This window comes from Onychostoma macrolepis, chromosome 01 (assembly GCF_012432095.1).
Source record: "Onychostoma macrolepis isolate SWU-2019 chromosome 01, ASM1243209v1, whole genome shotgun sequence".
Lineage (NCBI taxonomy): Eukaryota > Metazoa > Chordata > Actinopteri > Cypriniformes > Cyprinidae > Onychostoma > Onychostoma macrolepis.
In genome coordinates this window covers 46,974,372-46,991,170 of record NC_081155.1, presented here as the reverse complement: position 1 = coordinate 46,991,170, position 16,799 = coordinate 46,974,372, and the positions used below count along the sequence as shown (strand labels likewise).

Sequence of the window (16,799 nt, the reverse complement as noted above, 5' to 3'; positions counted from 1 at the left end):
TGAGGTCTTGTGGCCAGATCTGAACAGAAGGCGGGATCCATAAGCCCCCAGCCCCCAGCCCCCCACCACACACACACACACACACACACACACACACGCACGTATGCACACACACACACACACACACAAAACAAGTATGTCCCCCCCCCCCAATACCAATTTATCCAGTAATTGTTTTGTTTTTTTACTTTTGTTTTGTTGCTAAATTTGATGATTTGTGATTCTATTTTTCTTTATTTCTGTAAGAATGTTTGTTTTTTGTAAAAACTCTTGTTTGATTACTGCAGAAATTCTACTTTTGAGTTTTACAGAATAATGAGTCTGAGAAAATGACAATAAAAATAGAAACACAAAGACTGCAGTGTTTTATATAAACCCATCAGTGTGTTGCTGGTGATATGAAAGAGTAATTCAAATGGTGCTTGTGTGTATGGTTTTGTTGCAAGAATTTCATTTTTAGAAAGGAGTGTTAAGTTTTGATTGCAGTTAAGTTTCATTTTGGCATAGATGTGAGTTGTTACAGTTTTTTTCAGCTGCTTGCACACATTTTCAGAACTTTGCCTCTCTTTTTCAAAACTTTACACACAAATCCAATAATTGCAAACACAAAATGCAAAATGCCTCGCATCTCTTGCGAAATGAAGCACTGCATTCAAAATATCACAAACATATCTCAAAAGCAAACATTAGTCTTACGTTGCAAACACTTTCGCCATAATACTATATTTTTGGATATATCATATACACACAGTTATTCAAAACCTAAAGCTCTTCTTTCATGAGCTCCTGGGTACATTTATGTACAAGATTGAAAGTAATTGGCAGAGAGATAAAAAATTCCATGAGAAATTCATGGTAAACATGAACGTAAGATTGAAAACAAACTCTTTTTCTTTTTTTTTTTTAACTGTAAGCATTCGTGGTTCTGAATACGGTATTAAACAGTAAGAAAGAAGGAAATACATTGTTTGCATCCATTGTTCAAAACCTACAGTTTTTCTTCGTCACTTTGGTGCATTTCTCGAATTATCCTTACTGTAATACCAGCAAAGAAGTGTGTGCATTTCTCAAAACAATTCATACAAACAGCACCACACAATGGATTACCTGCAAAAGCCTGTCACTTACTCAAAATCTTTAGTTCATCTCTCAAAAGTAAGTATTTATGTCAATGAACATATTAGTGCCATCAGAACAAAAAGTCCTTGTGTCATTGTTCACAAACAAGATCGTCAAAATGCTTAGTCCTGTTGTCAAAATAACACTGCACTCTGTAAGTATTACCTGATGTAAACTATGACAGCAGTTTGGATGACAGTTACTGTATTGAAATGCACTTCTTTTGTATGCCATATATCCATTTCAAAAGTACAAATTTACACTACTGTATGTGTGATATTGATTGAAAGAGACTCTGGTACTAGCGGTCTGACCTGCACAGAGAACTATACATTTTGAGCAACATGACATTAGCAGCTGATAATGTAGGAAACCGCAGACGATCAGCTGCATGAATGAACCAAAGGAATCGCAACTTGTTCAGAAGAATGAGAAACTGCTTTCATGATGTGCACAAGTGACTCGATGATGTGGAGGTTGAACAAAGTAGTTTTGAGAATTTCATTTTTTATCTGAGAAATGCATCAAAGCGACGAAGCAAGAAAAACTGTATAACTTGACCTGTGGCCTATTTACAGGCCTATTCTAAAGCCATGACTGCTTGGTATTAAATAAAGCAGTGAGTGTTTGTGCATGTGAGGAGTTAGTGTGAAGCGCTGATGAATTAGTGTGGCATTTTAAATGGTTGTGTTTGAAAAAGGAAATCAAGATACTTCCTGTTAGATTTGTGTGTGTTACATCGAGAATTGTGTGTTGTGTTTTGCAAAAAGTGTTTTCTGAAATTGAAAACTGAGTCAAAGTCTGAGAATTAGTGTAAGGTTTTGCAGATTTGGTGTGTGCTTCTGCTGTTTGAGTGTCAGCTTTCAGAAACTGTGTGACAAGTAAAGATTTTGTGTGTAAGCAGTTGAAAAAAACTGTAATCTCTAAGTGCTATGTCTGATTGGCTTGTGTGTAGAGTTTTGACATAATGAGCCAAATTCTGCAAAAAGTGTGTAAGCAATAAGAAATAACCCGGCATGTTTAAAAAGTAGGCCTACACAGTGTATGTTTTTGCTAAATCGCTTGCAAATATAAGATTGTTGTTAGGTCATACATACCACGATATATAACAATAGGTACCGCTTAGTTTCAAAATGCTTAAAGTAGAAATAATTTGTAATTTTACAGGTTATTACCCCTTTATTCCCCAAACTTCGCATATTATTCCCTTATACCTACACGGAGGTACTGAATAGGTACACTATAATTACAAAAAAGTTGTAAATTCTGTAAAACTGTACATTCTGTTCACTTACGCAGTATGTTGTGGTTTGCAATCTAAAGCGTTACCTGCTTATCATTCACAGGTTGAATAAAGTGTGAGAAAGAAAATCAGATAATAAAAAACAAATTGTCCATGACTGAAAATCGTGTAAGCCCAGCTCATTGTATTACAGTTTTTCTCGATTGCTAACACACAGTTCATGAAACAATTCACCATTTTCTCACAACTATAAACACAATCTCAAAATTACACACGGTACTACTTGGCTACAAATCAATTCAACAGTAATGAGTTTGAGGGTGTACAACATGTGCTACAATATGTACTGTACATAGAAAAATGAAAGTTGTCTCATCTGAAGTACTGCTGCTATGTGCTGTAATTATATTGTGTGTGTCAGTAGTATTGAAACCTTGTAGATGAGCCTGTAGACCATCTTCCCTGACGGTCAGTCCATGCAGAAGAACGTGGTCAACTGTAGTGCTTTGTATTTCATCAGGAACAAACGACCTTTGACCTCATCCCCTTCATTTTTCTTTTCTCCTCCTATTTCTCTTTGTCTCCCACTGCCATGATTCATTTTCCAAAACACATAATCACCTCTTGTTCATATCATCCTGAGATTCTGACTGCTGTCATCAGTTTTTGATGCTTGAGGTAGTTATATTGTGTGTTTGTGTTTTCTGAATGAGAACATGGTTAAACCTGTGCAAAATGATGCTGTTATTGTGTAGAGTTTTGCAGAAAACACTGAGCAAATTGGAGCATGTGTGTAAGCATGTGGAATGTGTTAAAAGTTTTGAGAAACGTGTCTTTGTTTCGAGAACTGTATTTCTGTCAGGACCACTATCGTCAAAAGATAGATACTTAGCATAAAGTTTTGGTTTGGTGGTATGGTTCTGTTCTGTGCAAAAATTCCCTGCCCATCCATGTAGCCTGTCATGAATGAGCAGGGAGAGCAACAATAATGAATAACATGAATGAGAATGATATGATGGGTCAGCAGGTTAAGCACATTCAGTGAAAGAACTTGAGGTCCAGTCAGTGAGTGCCGTCTTCACCAGAGTGGGCTTGGCTCATAGGTGGGTGCATATCAGCTGACGTAGACGTGGATGGTGTGATTGTGGTTTATCTGCAACAAACAAAGAGCAGTAGTCTAATAACAGCAACCACCATTACAAATGATCATTATTCACTTACAACTATAGGTACAAAAACATAATGATGCATAACATGACATAACAGCATATTGACTTGCATTATATCACTCACAATAAAATCTTCAATCGCATTTACTATCATTATTTATCAACATGAATCATTAAAACAATACAAACATGATTACCATTGACAGATAAGTAATTAGAGCTAGCACGGATGGATTAGCATCGCCTAACATTACACATCCAATAACTGCATCATAAATGATAATGAGCATAAATCAGCAATCTGCAGTTTTCTCTGTGCTAAATGATCAGTTTTTCAAGATATATTTATTTTGAAGAGCAAGCTGAAGCCCATGTTCATTACATAAATATTAATGCTGTCAAAATTAGTGCGTTAGCATATGATTAATGTTTTTTTTTTTAGGTTAACACATTAAAAAGATTTAACGTAATTAACGCAGGGGTGGAGCTATGGTTGGCCACCCCACTCACAACTGCTGCTTCTGTCTCTTTTTTTCTTGAAAAGAATTGTGTTTATTTAGACGCAGAACGTTTTTACGACCACATCAAATGGGACACTTTCAGACACACACTTCAGCTTCGCCTCAGTGCCAGACGAGAGTCAATCAAGCGCGGAAAACATACAGGTGACGAGGAGCTTCAATAGAACGACAGAATTTTCTTGTCCTGTCAGCATGTGCTCTTCAATTGCACACACAAATGAAGTGGCAAACACTGTATATAACTTCATATTAAAGCGCAAATTAAACTACAAGCATGCAATGTCGTAGTTAGGTCATCAGATAAGTCATGAAGTTACCAAAAAGGCGATTAAAGCTGCATTAAAACTGTGCATACATGCAAGTATAAGTAATACACGAGTCACGTTTAAGAACATGTCTCTGAAACTGTCCTGGAGCACCAGCACTGTCTCCCTAGAATTCAGTGTTTGATAACTTTAGTCAATCGTATTTTCTACTTGTTGAAGGGCACAGGAAGCTAAATATGACATTTATTATAATGGATGAAAGTACGAAAATATATTTAAAAACTTTAATGATAGTTGGGATTAATAGCGATTAATTTCAGAAAAAAATGTGATTAATAGTTATTATTTTTTAAATCAATTGACAGCACTAATACATTTTTAAAATATATTGCAGTAGGTCTATATATGGTTTATAAATAGGATACATGTACTAGTTTAAACCCACAAAAAGAATCATTTTATTTTCTTACACAAAGTAAACATAAAATATACTTTAAGTAAGAGTAAAATAAGTATGTTTTTTTGTAAATACTCTAAATAGTGTAAATACTCTAAATACTGTACTCTAGAAAGTATGAATGTGTTTTAGCATAATTCTTAAAAGCGTATAACTAAGCATATATTTATAACCAAAGCACTTCTAGTATACTTTAAAAAAATATATATTAAAATGCAATACTTTTAATGCACTTCAAGTAAGCAAGTTAGGAGTTCAGTTGTACTATATACTAAAAATGAATATATATACTATATACTACTATAAATATATCTAAATTTCAAGTACATTTTTAATACATTCAAGAGTACTTCTCTTTTACCTGGGTGAGAAAGTGGGCATTACCTGGTGCAGAACAACATTTTGTCCTGAGGGATAGTCGTGTCGTGCTCATTCAATCCTGCAATATAAGAATAGTTATTAGATAAACGAACATAGTCCATGCTCCATAGTCCAGTCTCTTGTGTGACTTTTCATGCCAAGTTACCACGATGACTATAGGTTATTATAAATGCATAAACAAACATGCATGAGCATCCTGGGATTACCAGAAATGGATATTATTAATAAACTATTATACCTGTATGGTTCAGTCCCAGAGATTTTGGGATCTCAAATCTTACCCATTGTCAATGATCAAAAACCAAATGTGATTTTGTGTCTATCCAATCAAGAAAGTTGACTAGTGGTGTAACCGATCAAGTTTCTCACAGTTTGGTACGTATTGCAGTTGTGGGATAATTTATTAAAGAACAAATATTTTAAAATGTATAGTTGTATGCTCTACATTGTGTGCCAAAAATATAAATGTTAAAAACAGTACTATTAACGTAATAAAAAAGTAACACATTTTGAAAGCAACTGGTCAGAGAATGCTGTTATTACAGTAATTACATGCTATTATGGTCAGAATTTCAACTTTGCTGAGGACACCCCAAATGTAGTCCAATCTCAGCGAAATTTGGTTTGTTTCCATTTCTCATTAAGGCGAGTTGACTGGGAGGATGAGAGCAGAAGATTTCAAAAGTCCAAAAATAAGGGCCACCCTAATACGCATGGTTTAGTCGTTTAAGTTTAACTGTGACTTGATTGCTGATAAAGCAAACTGTTTGTGAAATAGAAACATGCACATTGATTTAAGTATATTACATTTACATAACACCAAATCCAATGGATACAAATGTAATAAGAGTCTGACTGCCAAAAGCTTCTAATGAAAGTGGTGAGGCTGTGTGGTTGCAGAACAATACACAGATGCAGACACGAGATGGCAAAACCCGTTCTGTGCATTGGTGGAAATTATCACTCTGAATTACTATCTGATGTTTTGCTTTCTTTGCCAAAACAGATCATCTATGTGTTTTGTTAGAACTAGGATTAACCCTGAAACTGATTCAAATGTAGAATCTTATGAACAGACTGAGAGCGAGTTAATGCTCCTAAGCTTGATTATTTGTAGCACTCAGACAGGTCTGTTCTATGCAATCGTTTTGATAGAGGGAAACAAGCTACAATTCTAGTTTCAACATCATTTGTTATTCAGATATTCCACTTTAAATACAATAAGTCTCGGTTGTATGCAAAGAGACCCACATTTGGTTTTTGACCAATGAACATGGGTAATATTGAACAATCTGGACATGGAACTGCATTGACATCCCCATATCAGAAAAAAAGACAACACAGAAAACTCCTTTTAAAGTTCCACAAAATAATGGATGCAATGCCTAGTGTTCTGACAGCTGTGAAGATCGGATTAACGCTTCAACCAAAATGTGTGAAAATTCATTTTCAGCTTTGAGGAATGTATTCACTGACCACGCTCGATCTATGCGCCACACACTCATGGCCCAGCTCATTCAGCTCGTTTTCGAAAAGGACCAAACACGCAAGTGCCTCAATGAGTGGAAAGACAAAGTTCTCAGGAAATTTCACGCAGAGACCCGCCACCTTCAACTTTTTTAATGGCGAGTGCGCTTTAATGCTATGTGCTATATTTATTGCTATGCGGTGAGTGTTGTTTTTATTATTATTGTGTTGTTGGTGGAACTGAAAAGCTTTTGTGACTCATGTTTACAAAGTGTAATGTAAATAATAATGTAAAATGAGTTTTTGTGTAGTTAATTAATTTATCTAATTGTTGTAGGTTGAATGATTTTGTTTTGGTGTTTTGTTTTAATATAGAATTTGGTCTATTTCAGTTACAATATGTGTTATTATTGTTTTGGTGAATGTCTGATCATAGAAAGTGTGCCCCCTATCAAAACGAAATGGCCTCTTGTTTTATATGTTCTGGCGACAGTTCTGTGTCAGAGACTGTTCTGTTCTCTGTTGCGCAACAAATCATTTTCTATGCTAATTTCACCCTCAGACCACATCATGCCGATATCACGAGACAGCTTTTGACCTCGACGAGAAATATCACAATTTTAAAATTTTAAAAGTAGCGAAGTAGATTTCTTTGATTCATGTACTCAAGTACGAGTAAAATTACAGACTTAAACATTTTGTCATGAAAGTACAAGTGCCCGAAAAACTACTTAATTACAGTAATGCGAGTAGTTGTAACTCGTTACCTCCACCGCTGATTGTGACACCCACATTTGGTTTTTGAACACTGAAAATGTGTACAATTGAACAATTTACAGATGGAGCCATATTGAGATCCCAGTATCATTGGAATTGAGCCATATATATAGGGTGACCATTCAAGCCATTTTCAAGCCACAGGACGCGCCCTTGCCAGGATTTCTATATTACCTAAAATATCCAGGTTTTGGCTGTTTGCACTGTGCAGATCGATGATTGTATGACATTCATGAGAGCTATAGAGAGCAGACGGCTCCTTATGCTTTCAAATCGCTCTCGCTGTACTTTGATGTCATACAACGATCAGCGCGCAGTGAAGCTTCAAGTCGAGTGAACGAACAAACAAACACGTGCTCGTATTTGCATCACTTTGATTGTTCTCTAGAGATCTCACCTTCTCACGCGCCACGATTGGTCGATTATGTACAATACCTGCATGTTATTGGTCAAACTACTGTGGATGTTTTAGGCAATATAAAAATCCTGGCCAGGATGTGTCCCGTATAAATGGCACATATGGCCACCTTAGCCTTAAAACTGAAGATGCCAAAAGTCAATTCGCCTCCAAATTTCAGGAAATTTTTTTTAATTTTGACTTCCCTGTACAAAGAAGTGGATTATTCAGTAAATATTCATCCATGATATTTAATATTTTGGCCTTTATCATCATTATGTTTGTCACACTTCTGAAAAAGAATTGAACAAAATCAAACATTTGAGCCAGGGAAGATTCTGAAATTTGGTTGATTTGACACAGAATGACCCATACATCGCTCTCTGAAGGGTTCAGCAGATGGCGGCATGTCTTACCCAGGACTATGAGTTTGGCCGTGTCAGACGCACTGCCCTCCTCATCACCCACAACCTCAACTCTGCACTGGTAAACTCGGGTGTCGGCGCTGGTGACGCTCTGGAGCTGCAGGTTGGCTGTTCCTCTCGCGACATCGTGCAACAGGCTTGCCCTGCCTTTATATTTCTTTTTTACCGTAATTGTAATGGGATTGAAGTAAGTGACGATGCTAATCTGTGAAAAAACAGTACGATCACAAAACATTAACACACCTCAATATTAGCATGATACCAGTGATTGTGATTGTGCTGTACTGAATGAAACTGTGATGAATGTGTCTGATTTATTACCTCTGCATCACCCTGCACGTCTGGAGCTGCTGCCCATGATATAATGACAGACGCACCTGGAGCTGGAGGTGTGAATCTGCAGGGTATCATCACATTATCACCCCTCGCAATCTTATATACTTTATCTGGGATGTCTACAGTCATGCCCGAAGTCATGTGAACCTCTGTGAAACACAAAAAATGTGAATACAAAACACTTCATGAACTACAGTTTGCATTTACACTGAATTGTCTGACTTTTTTTTATTTTAATGTTGTTGAAAGAAGTGTCTTCTGCTCACCAAGGCTGCATTTATTGGATCAAAAACACAGGAAAACAGTAATATTGTGAAATATTAAAAAGAGCTATGATACATTGTTTTTAAGATTCTTTGATGAATTGAAAGAAAGTAATAAGAAATGTTTCTTCAGCATTTTAGAATGATTTCTGAAGGATCATGTGACACTGAAGTAATGATGCTGAAAATTCAGCATTGATCACAGAAATAAATTACATTTTATAATATATTCACATAGAAAACAGTCATTTTAAATTGTAATATATTTTAGAATATTCCTGTTTTTACTGTATTTTTGCTCAAATTTGCAGAAGTGCGGTTTTCTTGAAAAGTTGATTCCTCCAGGTTTTCAGGCCAAATTTCTCCACACCATGGACAAGTCTGACCCAGATCCCTCTGCTTTTAAGGAGCTGTGCAGTGTGACCGACCTGGCTTCATTGGCCAGAGCAGTCCACATAAAACCCAACAGACAGGGACGGATTATGACACAGCTGTGCTCTGGGCGCAGACCAAATAAAAGCCCCCTCGGTTGAAATCGTGTTCATGCTTGTCATGTGACACAGCAGCCACGACAGCTGGTTTGAATCCTATCTCACTGGTAGGTCTTTCAGGGTGGCCTGGGGAAGGGGAGGTAACCAAAGCACATACACTGGTCACTGGGGTTCCTCAGGGATCAGTTCTTGGACCCCTCCTCTTCTCCACATACACTACATCACTGGGTCCCATCATACAGGCACATGGCTTCTCCTACCACTGCTATGCTGATGACACACAGCTCTATCTCTCTTTTCAACCAGATGAGCTTTCAACGGTAGCTGCACGGATCTCAGGCTGCCTGGCGGACATCTCGGCATGGATGAAAGTACATCACCTACAGCTCAACCTGGCTGAGACTGAAGACTGAGCTCCTTGTCTTCCCTGCCACTCCAACTCTACAGCATGATTTCACCATCCAGCTAGGTCATCAACAATTACCCCATCAAGTTCCGCCAGAAATCTTGGTGTAATCTTTGATGACCACTTGACTTTCAAAGAGCACATTGCAAAGACTGCTCGATCTTGCAGGTTTGCATTGCACAACATCAGATAGATCAGGCCCTTCCTAATGGAGCATGCTACACAACTTCTTGTCCAGACCCGTGTCATTTCTATGACTACTGGATAGGGATAGGCTGGACTACTGTAATGCTCTTCTGGCTGGACTTCCATCATGCACATTCAAACCTTTACAGATGATTGAATGCAGTGGCACGACTGGTCTTCAATGAGCCCAAAAGAGCCCATGTTACACCTCTCTTTATCTCCCATCACTGGCTACCGGTTGCGGCTCGCATCAAGTTCAAGACATGTTTGTGTATAGAACAGCCACATGCTCAGCACCCACCTACTTTCACTCACCATTACAAATCTACATCCCTTCCAGATGCCTGAGATCTGCAAATGAGTGACGCCTCATGGTACAATCACAGAGAGGCACAAAATTACTTTCCAGAACATTTTGGTTCACCGTTCCTGGCTGGTGGAATGATCTTCCTACGCCTATCTGGAATGCTGATTCCCTGACAATTTTCAAGCGACAGCTGAAAACTCATCTGTTTCATCACCATCTGACAGCATAGGCACATCTGCACTTTGTGGTTTCTGATAAGAGAATTTGCCAGAGAGCAGAATTCAGTCAACAAGCGCGGCACTGAACAAAACACCGGCATTTTAGAGATGACTCATCTGAATGTCTCTGATTGGCAACTGCATTCATATGCTCAACAGAATCAAGTGTGATTGGTTATAAGATGCAGCACTGTAAAAACGCGTCTGTCTCAAGCCAAAGGCCGAACGTGGATTTAAATTTGACAGCTGATGCTGTGCCACACATAATGTTCTAATCACACTGGGTGTGATCGTATCAAATAGGAAAAATATTATTCTGATATTTTTTTGTCTTTTGGAAGCTGCATCCAAAATCCAATTGGCTCAATTGACTGGGCCCCCCTCTTGTCTGGTGCCCTGGGCACATGACCAGTTGGCCCGTGCATTAATCCGTACCAGCCAACAGGGCAAAGTAGATGAAGCCTTTCCTCTGAAGAAGAAGCAAAGGGAGGAGAACAGAAGGCATGAAGCATGACCACTTCAGAATGAAATGACGTGGACAAGACTTAACCAGGTAACCAAGTAACCAGGCCTGGCTTGCAGAAACACCTAACAAAACCCAGGGCAAACTCCATGCAATGCTCACTCACATAGAGGGTCTGCAGATCCTCTACATGCTTGAGATCAGGAGCTATTACTGGTTGCCAATGATCGGCCAAACCACAGCCTTCAAATCCTGGGATGAGGGTGTAAAATCCTGCCCTGGTATTGAGAAGCAGGTCTGTCCTGATTAGAATCTCCCACAGGGTTTGCTCCACCAGGGAAGTGAACTCTAAGAAGCACATCTGGGATGGCCATAACGAGGAGTCTGATCCCGCATTTCCTCACTCTGCAAAGAGCCGCAGGTATCAGTTTGACCATGTGCATACAGTCTCAGAACCAGCCAAGGGAGAACAAAAGCGTCTATTCCCAGGGGCACCGGGTGAGACAGGGAGAACCAAAGGGGGCACTGAGTTCTGCGACTAAAAGAGGCACAAACCTATTCAGGGTGCATGACTACGAACATCCCTGGTGGTTTACATGAGACACAACCGCCTGACTTTAACACGACAACCCGTCTAGAATAGAAGGAAATGCTCCAGGGTTAGAAAGACAACATGCAAGGCGGTTTATGTGCCATGAGAGAAACTCGCCCCTCCAAACACAACAAGCTGGTCTGCCCTCGAAGACTGCGCAACAACCAGTCAGGGAGGCATCTGTCATGATAATCTGGTGACGACAGACAATGCCCATTCTGACCCCTTTAAACAGAGAAGGAGGATCGTTCCACTTCCCAAAAGCATGGAAGCACCCATGTGAACGTCGAAGCAAGAGGGTTTGTGACAAAAATAAAAAGTGTACCCAAACTTTATTTTGTTTGCAAAACTTATTTTTTCTTGCAATACTTCATTTTCTTTTGCAATTCTTTATTTTTGTTTGCAAAAATATTATATTTATTTTCTCAATACTTTCATTTTCTTTTGCAATACTAATTTTGCAATTCTTAGATAACATTTTTTGAGTAACGAGCCCAACACTGGTCATGAGGTTACGATAGATCAGTTCTTGGAGAAAAGCTGCAGTGTTTCTTACGTGGCATGACGGCCAGGGTCACATTACACGTCGCAGATCTGATTTCGTTGGCGGACGTGCAGATGTAGTAGCCGGAAGTGTCCATGGAAATATTGACGAGCAACAAAGCCCCGTTTTCTGAGGAGAGAAAGACACACTGATCAGCGATGCAGGAGAAGAAGGTTTCAGCATGTATCTGAGCAGCGTCACACACGTACGATCAGTGGCCTTGAGCGGCATCGGTCGAGGGACGTTATTGACGCTGTAGCTTTGCCATTTGTAGGTCGGTGTCGGCGTTCCCTCCTCAGAGCGGCAGGTCAGCTCGATGTTCTGGAAGTATTCTGTCTTCCCGACAACATTGCAGATGGGCTTTGATGGAGCCACTGGAATACAACAAGAACACACACATCATCGAAGCATGCACATTTATGACCCGTGCTGGCAAAATGAGTGTGAATGCGCACAGGCTAATTTTGAGATGCATGCAAAAAGAAGTGAAAAATTTTGATTTTAGTCGAATTCGAGGTTTTCACAAAAATTTGTTTATTAAGCCCTCGTCTTGCGATCCCAATGCTCCAGTAATCAAACATCTAAAATGATCTTTATTTGTACATCTTCTGAGATGAGTACCTTTTCTCCTGCACAAAGGCGTTTCCGACAGCGCACGATCCTGATAAATATACACAAAGAATTACAGTATTTAATTATTCACGCAAACATAATCTGTTACGTCATAAGTGAACGTTTGGGGAACTGTTGGGGAAAAACATTTGATCCGTACATTACACTGTCTTATAGGCTGTCTGTCACATTAATGTTAAACTAACAATAAAAGAAAAGAGTGAATCACTCGCTGCTCTTAATTAAACTGCTTTTGAAGTTTTAATAATAATTTTTTTTGTAATGTACACACTAAATTAATTTGTACATTGGATTATTTGTTTTTCTTATTTGAATGCTTTTGTTTAGATGTAAAATGAAAAAGGTAATGCATTATTCGTTTCTTATATTTGTATACTGTTTTTTTCTGTTCTTATTTAAAATAACAAATATAAAATAAATATAGCTATATAGTAATTAATACAGAAATTATTATTAAGTAAAAGAGCTGGAGGAAAAGATGCAACGTTGCTGGTGATTTTGCTTTGGAACCTTTAGAAAACTGTTTTAAATTTGATAGTCTTGTTTTATTCATTTTATTTCTGAGGTTTTTTATTCTATTCTGTACAGCACTTTGGTCAACTTTTAAAATAGTTGTTTTAAAATTGCTTTACAAATAAATATTGTAGTAATAATTGTTACAGGGCTGACGTGAGGCGTGCGGATCCATCTGCAGACTTTTATTTACAAGAGACGTGGTCATAACAGGCACGGTCAAACAGTGGCAAACAGGTATAACATGGGCGAGACAAAGAGTAAACAGAGACAAGCGTGGGTCGACGATCGGCGTACAGTATCCAAAGGGGCGAGACAGGAGAGGTAATCCAAAACGTTAGCTATAGCCCAGGCAGGGGAAAACACAATCCGAGCGAGGCGAGGCGAGGAAACTAACGGGGCTCTGTAGGGCAGCGATAATGCATACAATACTCGGCCACGAGGGAGAGAATGTCCAGGGTTGAAATAGTGTGTGTGATTAGTGTGTGCGTGGGATCAGGTGTGCGTGTGATTGATGCAATGAGTGATTGGTGACAGCTGTGATCAGTGTTGGATGATGGGAATTGGAGTCCAATGTGGTGTGTGGTGTGAGGTCCATGTGATGAGCGAGTGACCTCTGGTGGAGGGTGAATGGAAGTGCAGACCAGATTCGTGACAATAATAATAATAAAAAAAATAAAAATTAACTAGATTTTTCTTAAAATGGACTTTGCTGACTCTCGACTTCAAATGGGTGTAGCTCAGTCATTTTTCATCCGATTCAACAAATCATGCATCATTTTGACATCACTTTTAATGGGGAATGTGAAAATAAAAAATAATAAATAACTCATTTTGTGACTCATTTTGCCAGCACAGGTCACATGTATTCATCTGCACTGGACGAGTGTTGATTACTGAAGAGATCTGATGATGACAGAGACAGTACAATCGTTCTCTGAATGTTCATAAGCATCTCTCAGAAGGGTTCTGTGGATGGCGGCGTGTCTTACCCAGGACTACGAGACTGGCCTTGTCAGACAGAGTGCCTTCCTCATCATCCGGATCCTGAACTTTGCACTCGTAGTCCCGCGTGTCGGCGCTGGTGACGCTCTGGAGCTTCAGGCTGGCTTTTCCTTTCACCATATCCACATCCACTATGTTTGCCCTGCCTTTATATCTCTTGTATACCGTAATTTTATTTGTGGTAGTGAAGTAAGCAGCGACGTTAATCTGTATAAAAACAGTACAATCAATCACAAAACATTAATACAGCTCCATATGAGCACGAGCACAAGTGATGTTAGGGACTGTTCTGTACTGAATGATTCTTAGTTTAGTTGAACTGTGATGAATGAGTCTGTTTTATTACCTCTGGATCATCCTTCACGTCTGAAGCTGCCGTCCATGTTATTGATGAGATAGTTGCACTCGGTGTGAATATGCAGGGAATCACCGCATTATCACCTCTCGCAATCTTATATACTTTATCTGGGATGTTTACAGTCATGCCTGCAGTCATGTGAAATTCTGTGAAATACAAAAATGTAAATACAAAACACTTTATGAACTACAGTTTGGATTTAACACTGCATTATCAGATTTTTTTATTTTTTTATTTTAATGTTTATGAAAAGTTGATGTTTCTTCTACTCACCAAAGCTGCATTAATTTGATCAAAAACATAGGAAAACAGTAGTATTGTGAAATATTATTACAATTTAAAAGAACTGTGATACATTGTTTTTAGGAATCTTTAATGAATTAAAAAAAATAATATGAAATATTTATTGATCAGAAAATCAGCATATTGGAATGATTTCTGAAGATCATGTGATACTGAAGACTGGAGTAATGATGCTGAAAATTCTACTTTGATCACAGAAATGTTATTTTAGAATATTGTTTGAATATTATTTTAGAATATGTTTGTACTGTAGTTTTGATTAAATAAATCCAGCTTTGGTGAATAGAAGTGCCTTCTTTCAAAAACATTGAAAAATGTTATTAATGTTAATAATCCCCACCCCTTTAATGAATGTTGATAAAATTATTACACTGAGTTGCTTCCTCACTATCTGTTCTAATATATTTAAGACATTTCAAAAATGATTTCACATGGTAGCATGGTTCACAAAGTACACCCATGACATCTTGAAGCATTCGCTTCAGTTGAAACTGACGATTACTGAATTAACATTATATTTCAAGTGTTACTCACTTCCTTGCAACAACCATGTTTTGTTGCAATACTAAGTTATAAAATGGCATTTCATGAAATTACATGCTGTGGGATGATGTACAAATGAAAATCTGATATTTTAAAATCTTTCTCAGTGTGTCCATAAAATACGCAATCGTCCAAATCAGAATTGATTTCTGTGCAGTCTTAAACCGGAGCGAATTATTTTGCAAGTGACATTTCAGTAGGATTTCAGTAAAATAAACATTCAGATATTATTTTTTCAAAGAAAGTGTGTTTTATTTCTCATATCTTTTTATATAACTTGTATCAGTCTCCGACAGGTTTGTTAAATAGTTTGTCTGGTCTTCTTAGGTATATGGAAAACCTTCTTAAAGCAAGTCACAGTTCTCTTGTAATATGGGGAAGTTGAAAGATCTTTCTGAAGATGAAATGCAAACAGTGCAATGTTTTGCCAAAGGCATAGAAGAACTAATATTTTGCAAAAACTGAATAGTTTGACACTAGTTTGATAACTGATTATCGAACTATCATAAGATTTGTGAAAGATTCAGAGCACAGAAGAACTCGTTCAGATAATGGCTTATTAAAGATTAAGTTTCTGTCAAACAAAGTGATCTCATTAAAAGGCCAGGTGTTAAGCGGCAAGCAGGTATACTTGAAGCTTCTGGAGTCTCGAGAACCTCTCCATACAGTTGTGCATATAGCTGCATCTCAGCCACCCCTAACCAAAGCTCACAAAGAGAAGCCTTTAACATTTAACGTGAATAGAAAGTGAATGTCTGAAGATCTGCTGGATCTGGATCCAGAGGTGTGGCTCACCTACACACTGATGATTAACACACACATTCACATTCAAACAGATTAAAGCTTACTTACCAGCGAAGAGCAGACATATCTCAAATATTCCCAGCGTTCCTGCCATCTCTGTGAAGGTGTTGAAGACACTGAAACTCACTCCCTGAGCCAATGAGACGCCAGGAAATGTGGTCGAGTCTCATCTTACCCTGTTCCTCTTGTGTGTCTCACAGTTTCGCATTTGAGAAGCCACACAGAGACCACAATTATGGGCCTTGTGTCAGGTGCACACTCTCACGCTACACGTCCATTTTCTCATGCAGTAAATACCACCCTCAAACGAAAGCAAGAGCACTCTCAGTTGAAACTGTAATAATATGATAATAGATTTGGCTTTATATATATATAATCTATTCAGAATTTGAATTAAAGTTTTGTTTTTTCATGCAGCTAAGAGTAATAAACTGACGTCTGCGCCTATCTTGAGGTTTCCACAGTTTTCACTTCCATTTTTCATTACCGTGTCGCTCAGAAGCTGTCTGATGTAAATGATAGACTTGCTGATGTGACTACGGGAAAGGACATGGGAGTGTTTCACGTGGTAAACATGGAACCTTTTCGTACATGGGATTCTGGAAAGGTGTC

The 16,799-nt window shown here is 38.3% G+C and overlaps 1 protein-coding gene across 2 annotated transcripts; it reads right to left on the bottom strand.

Moving 5' to 3' along the window:
• Nucleotides 1-837: 837 nt before the first annotated feature.
• Nucleotides 838-16,286, bottom strand: LOC131537492 (cell surface A33 antigen-like). Of its 2 annotated transcripts, none has more exons than XM_058771081.1 (9): nt 16,236-16,286; nt 14,526-14,683; nt 14,167-14,386; nt 12,238-12,402; nt 12,041-12,157; nt 8,544-8,707; nt 8,214-8,427; nt 5,137-5,214; nt 838-3,515 (listed from the first exon to the last, which is right to left on the bottom strand). In XM_058771081.1, the coding sequence occupies exons 1-8, from the start codon at nt 16,279-16,281 to the stop codon at nt 5,156-5,158; spliced, it is 1,143 nt and encodes a 380-aa protein (XP_058627064.1). In that variant the 5' UTR covers nt 16,282-16,286; the 3' UTR covers nt 838-3,515; nt 5,137-5,155. The 2 variants fall into 2 exon arrangements, with proteins under 2 accessions (XP_058627064.1, XP_058626992.1); XM_058771009.1 differs by having other exon boundaries at nt 5,160-5,214.
• Between the last annotated feature and the right edge of the window lie 513 nt (nt 16,287-16,799).

Coding starts and splice junctions, on each gene's coding strand:
- LOC131537492 (XM_058771081.1), bottom strand. CDS start 16,281: ATGGCAGGAACGCTGGGAATATTTGAGATATGTCTGCTCTTCGCTG. Junction 14,684..16,235: donor GATATGTCTGCTCTTCGCTG/GTAAGTAAGCTT, acceptor TGTATTTCACAG/AATTTCACATGACTGCAGGC. Junction 12,158..12,237: donor GCCGCTCAAGGCCACTGATC/GTACGTGTGTGA, acceptor TTCTCTCCTCAG/AAAACGGGGCTTTGTTGCTC.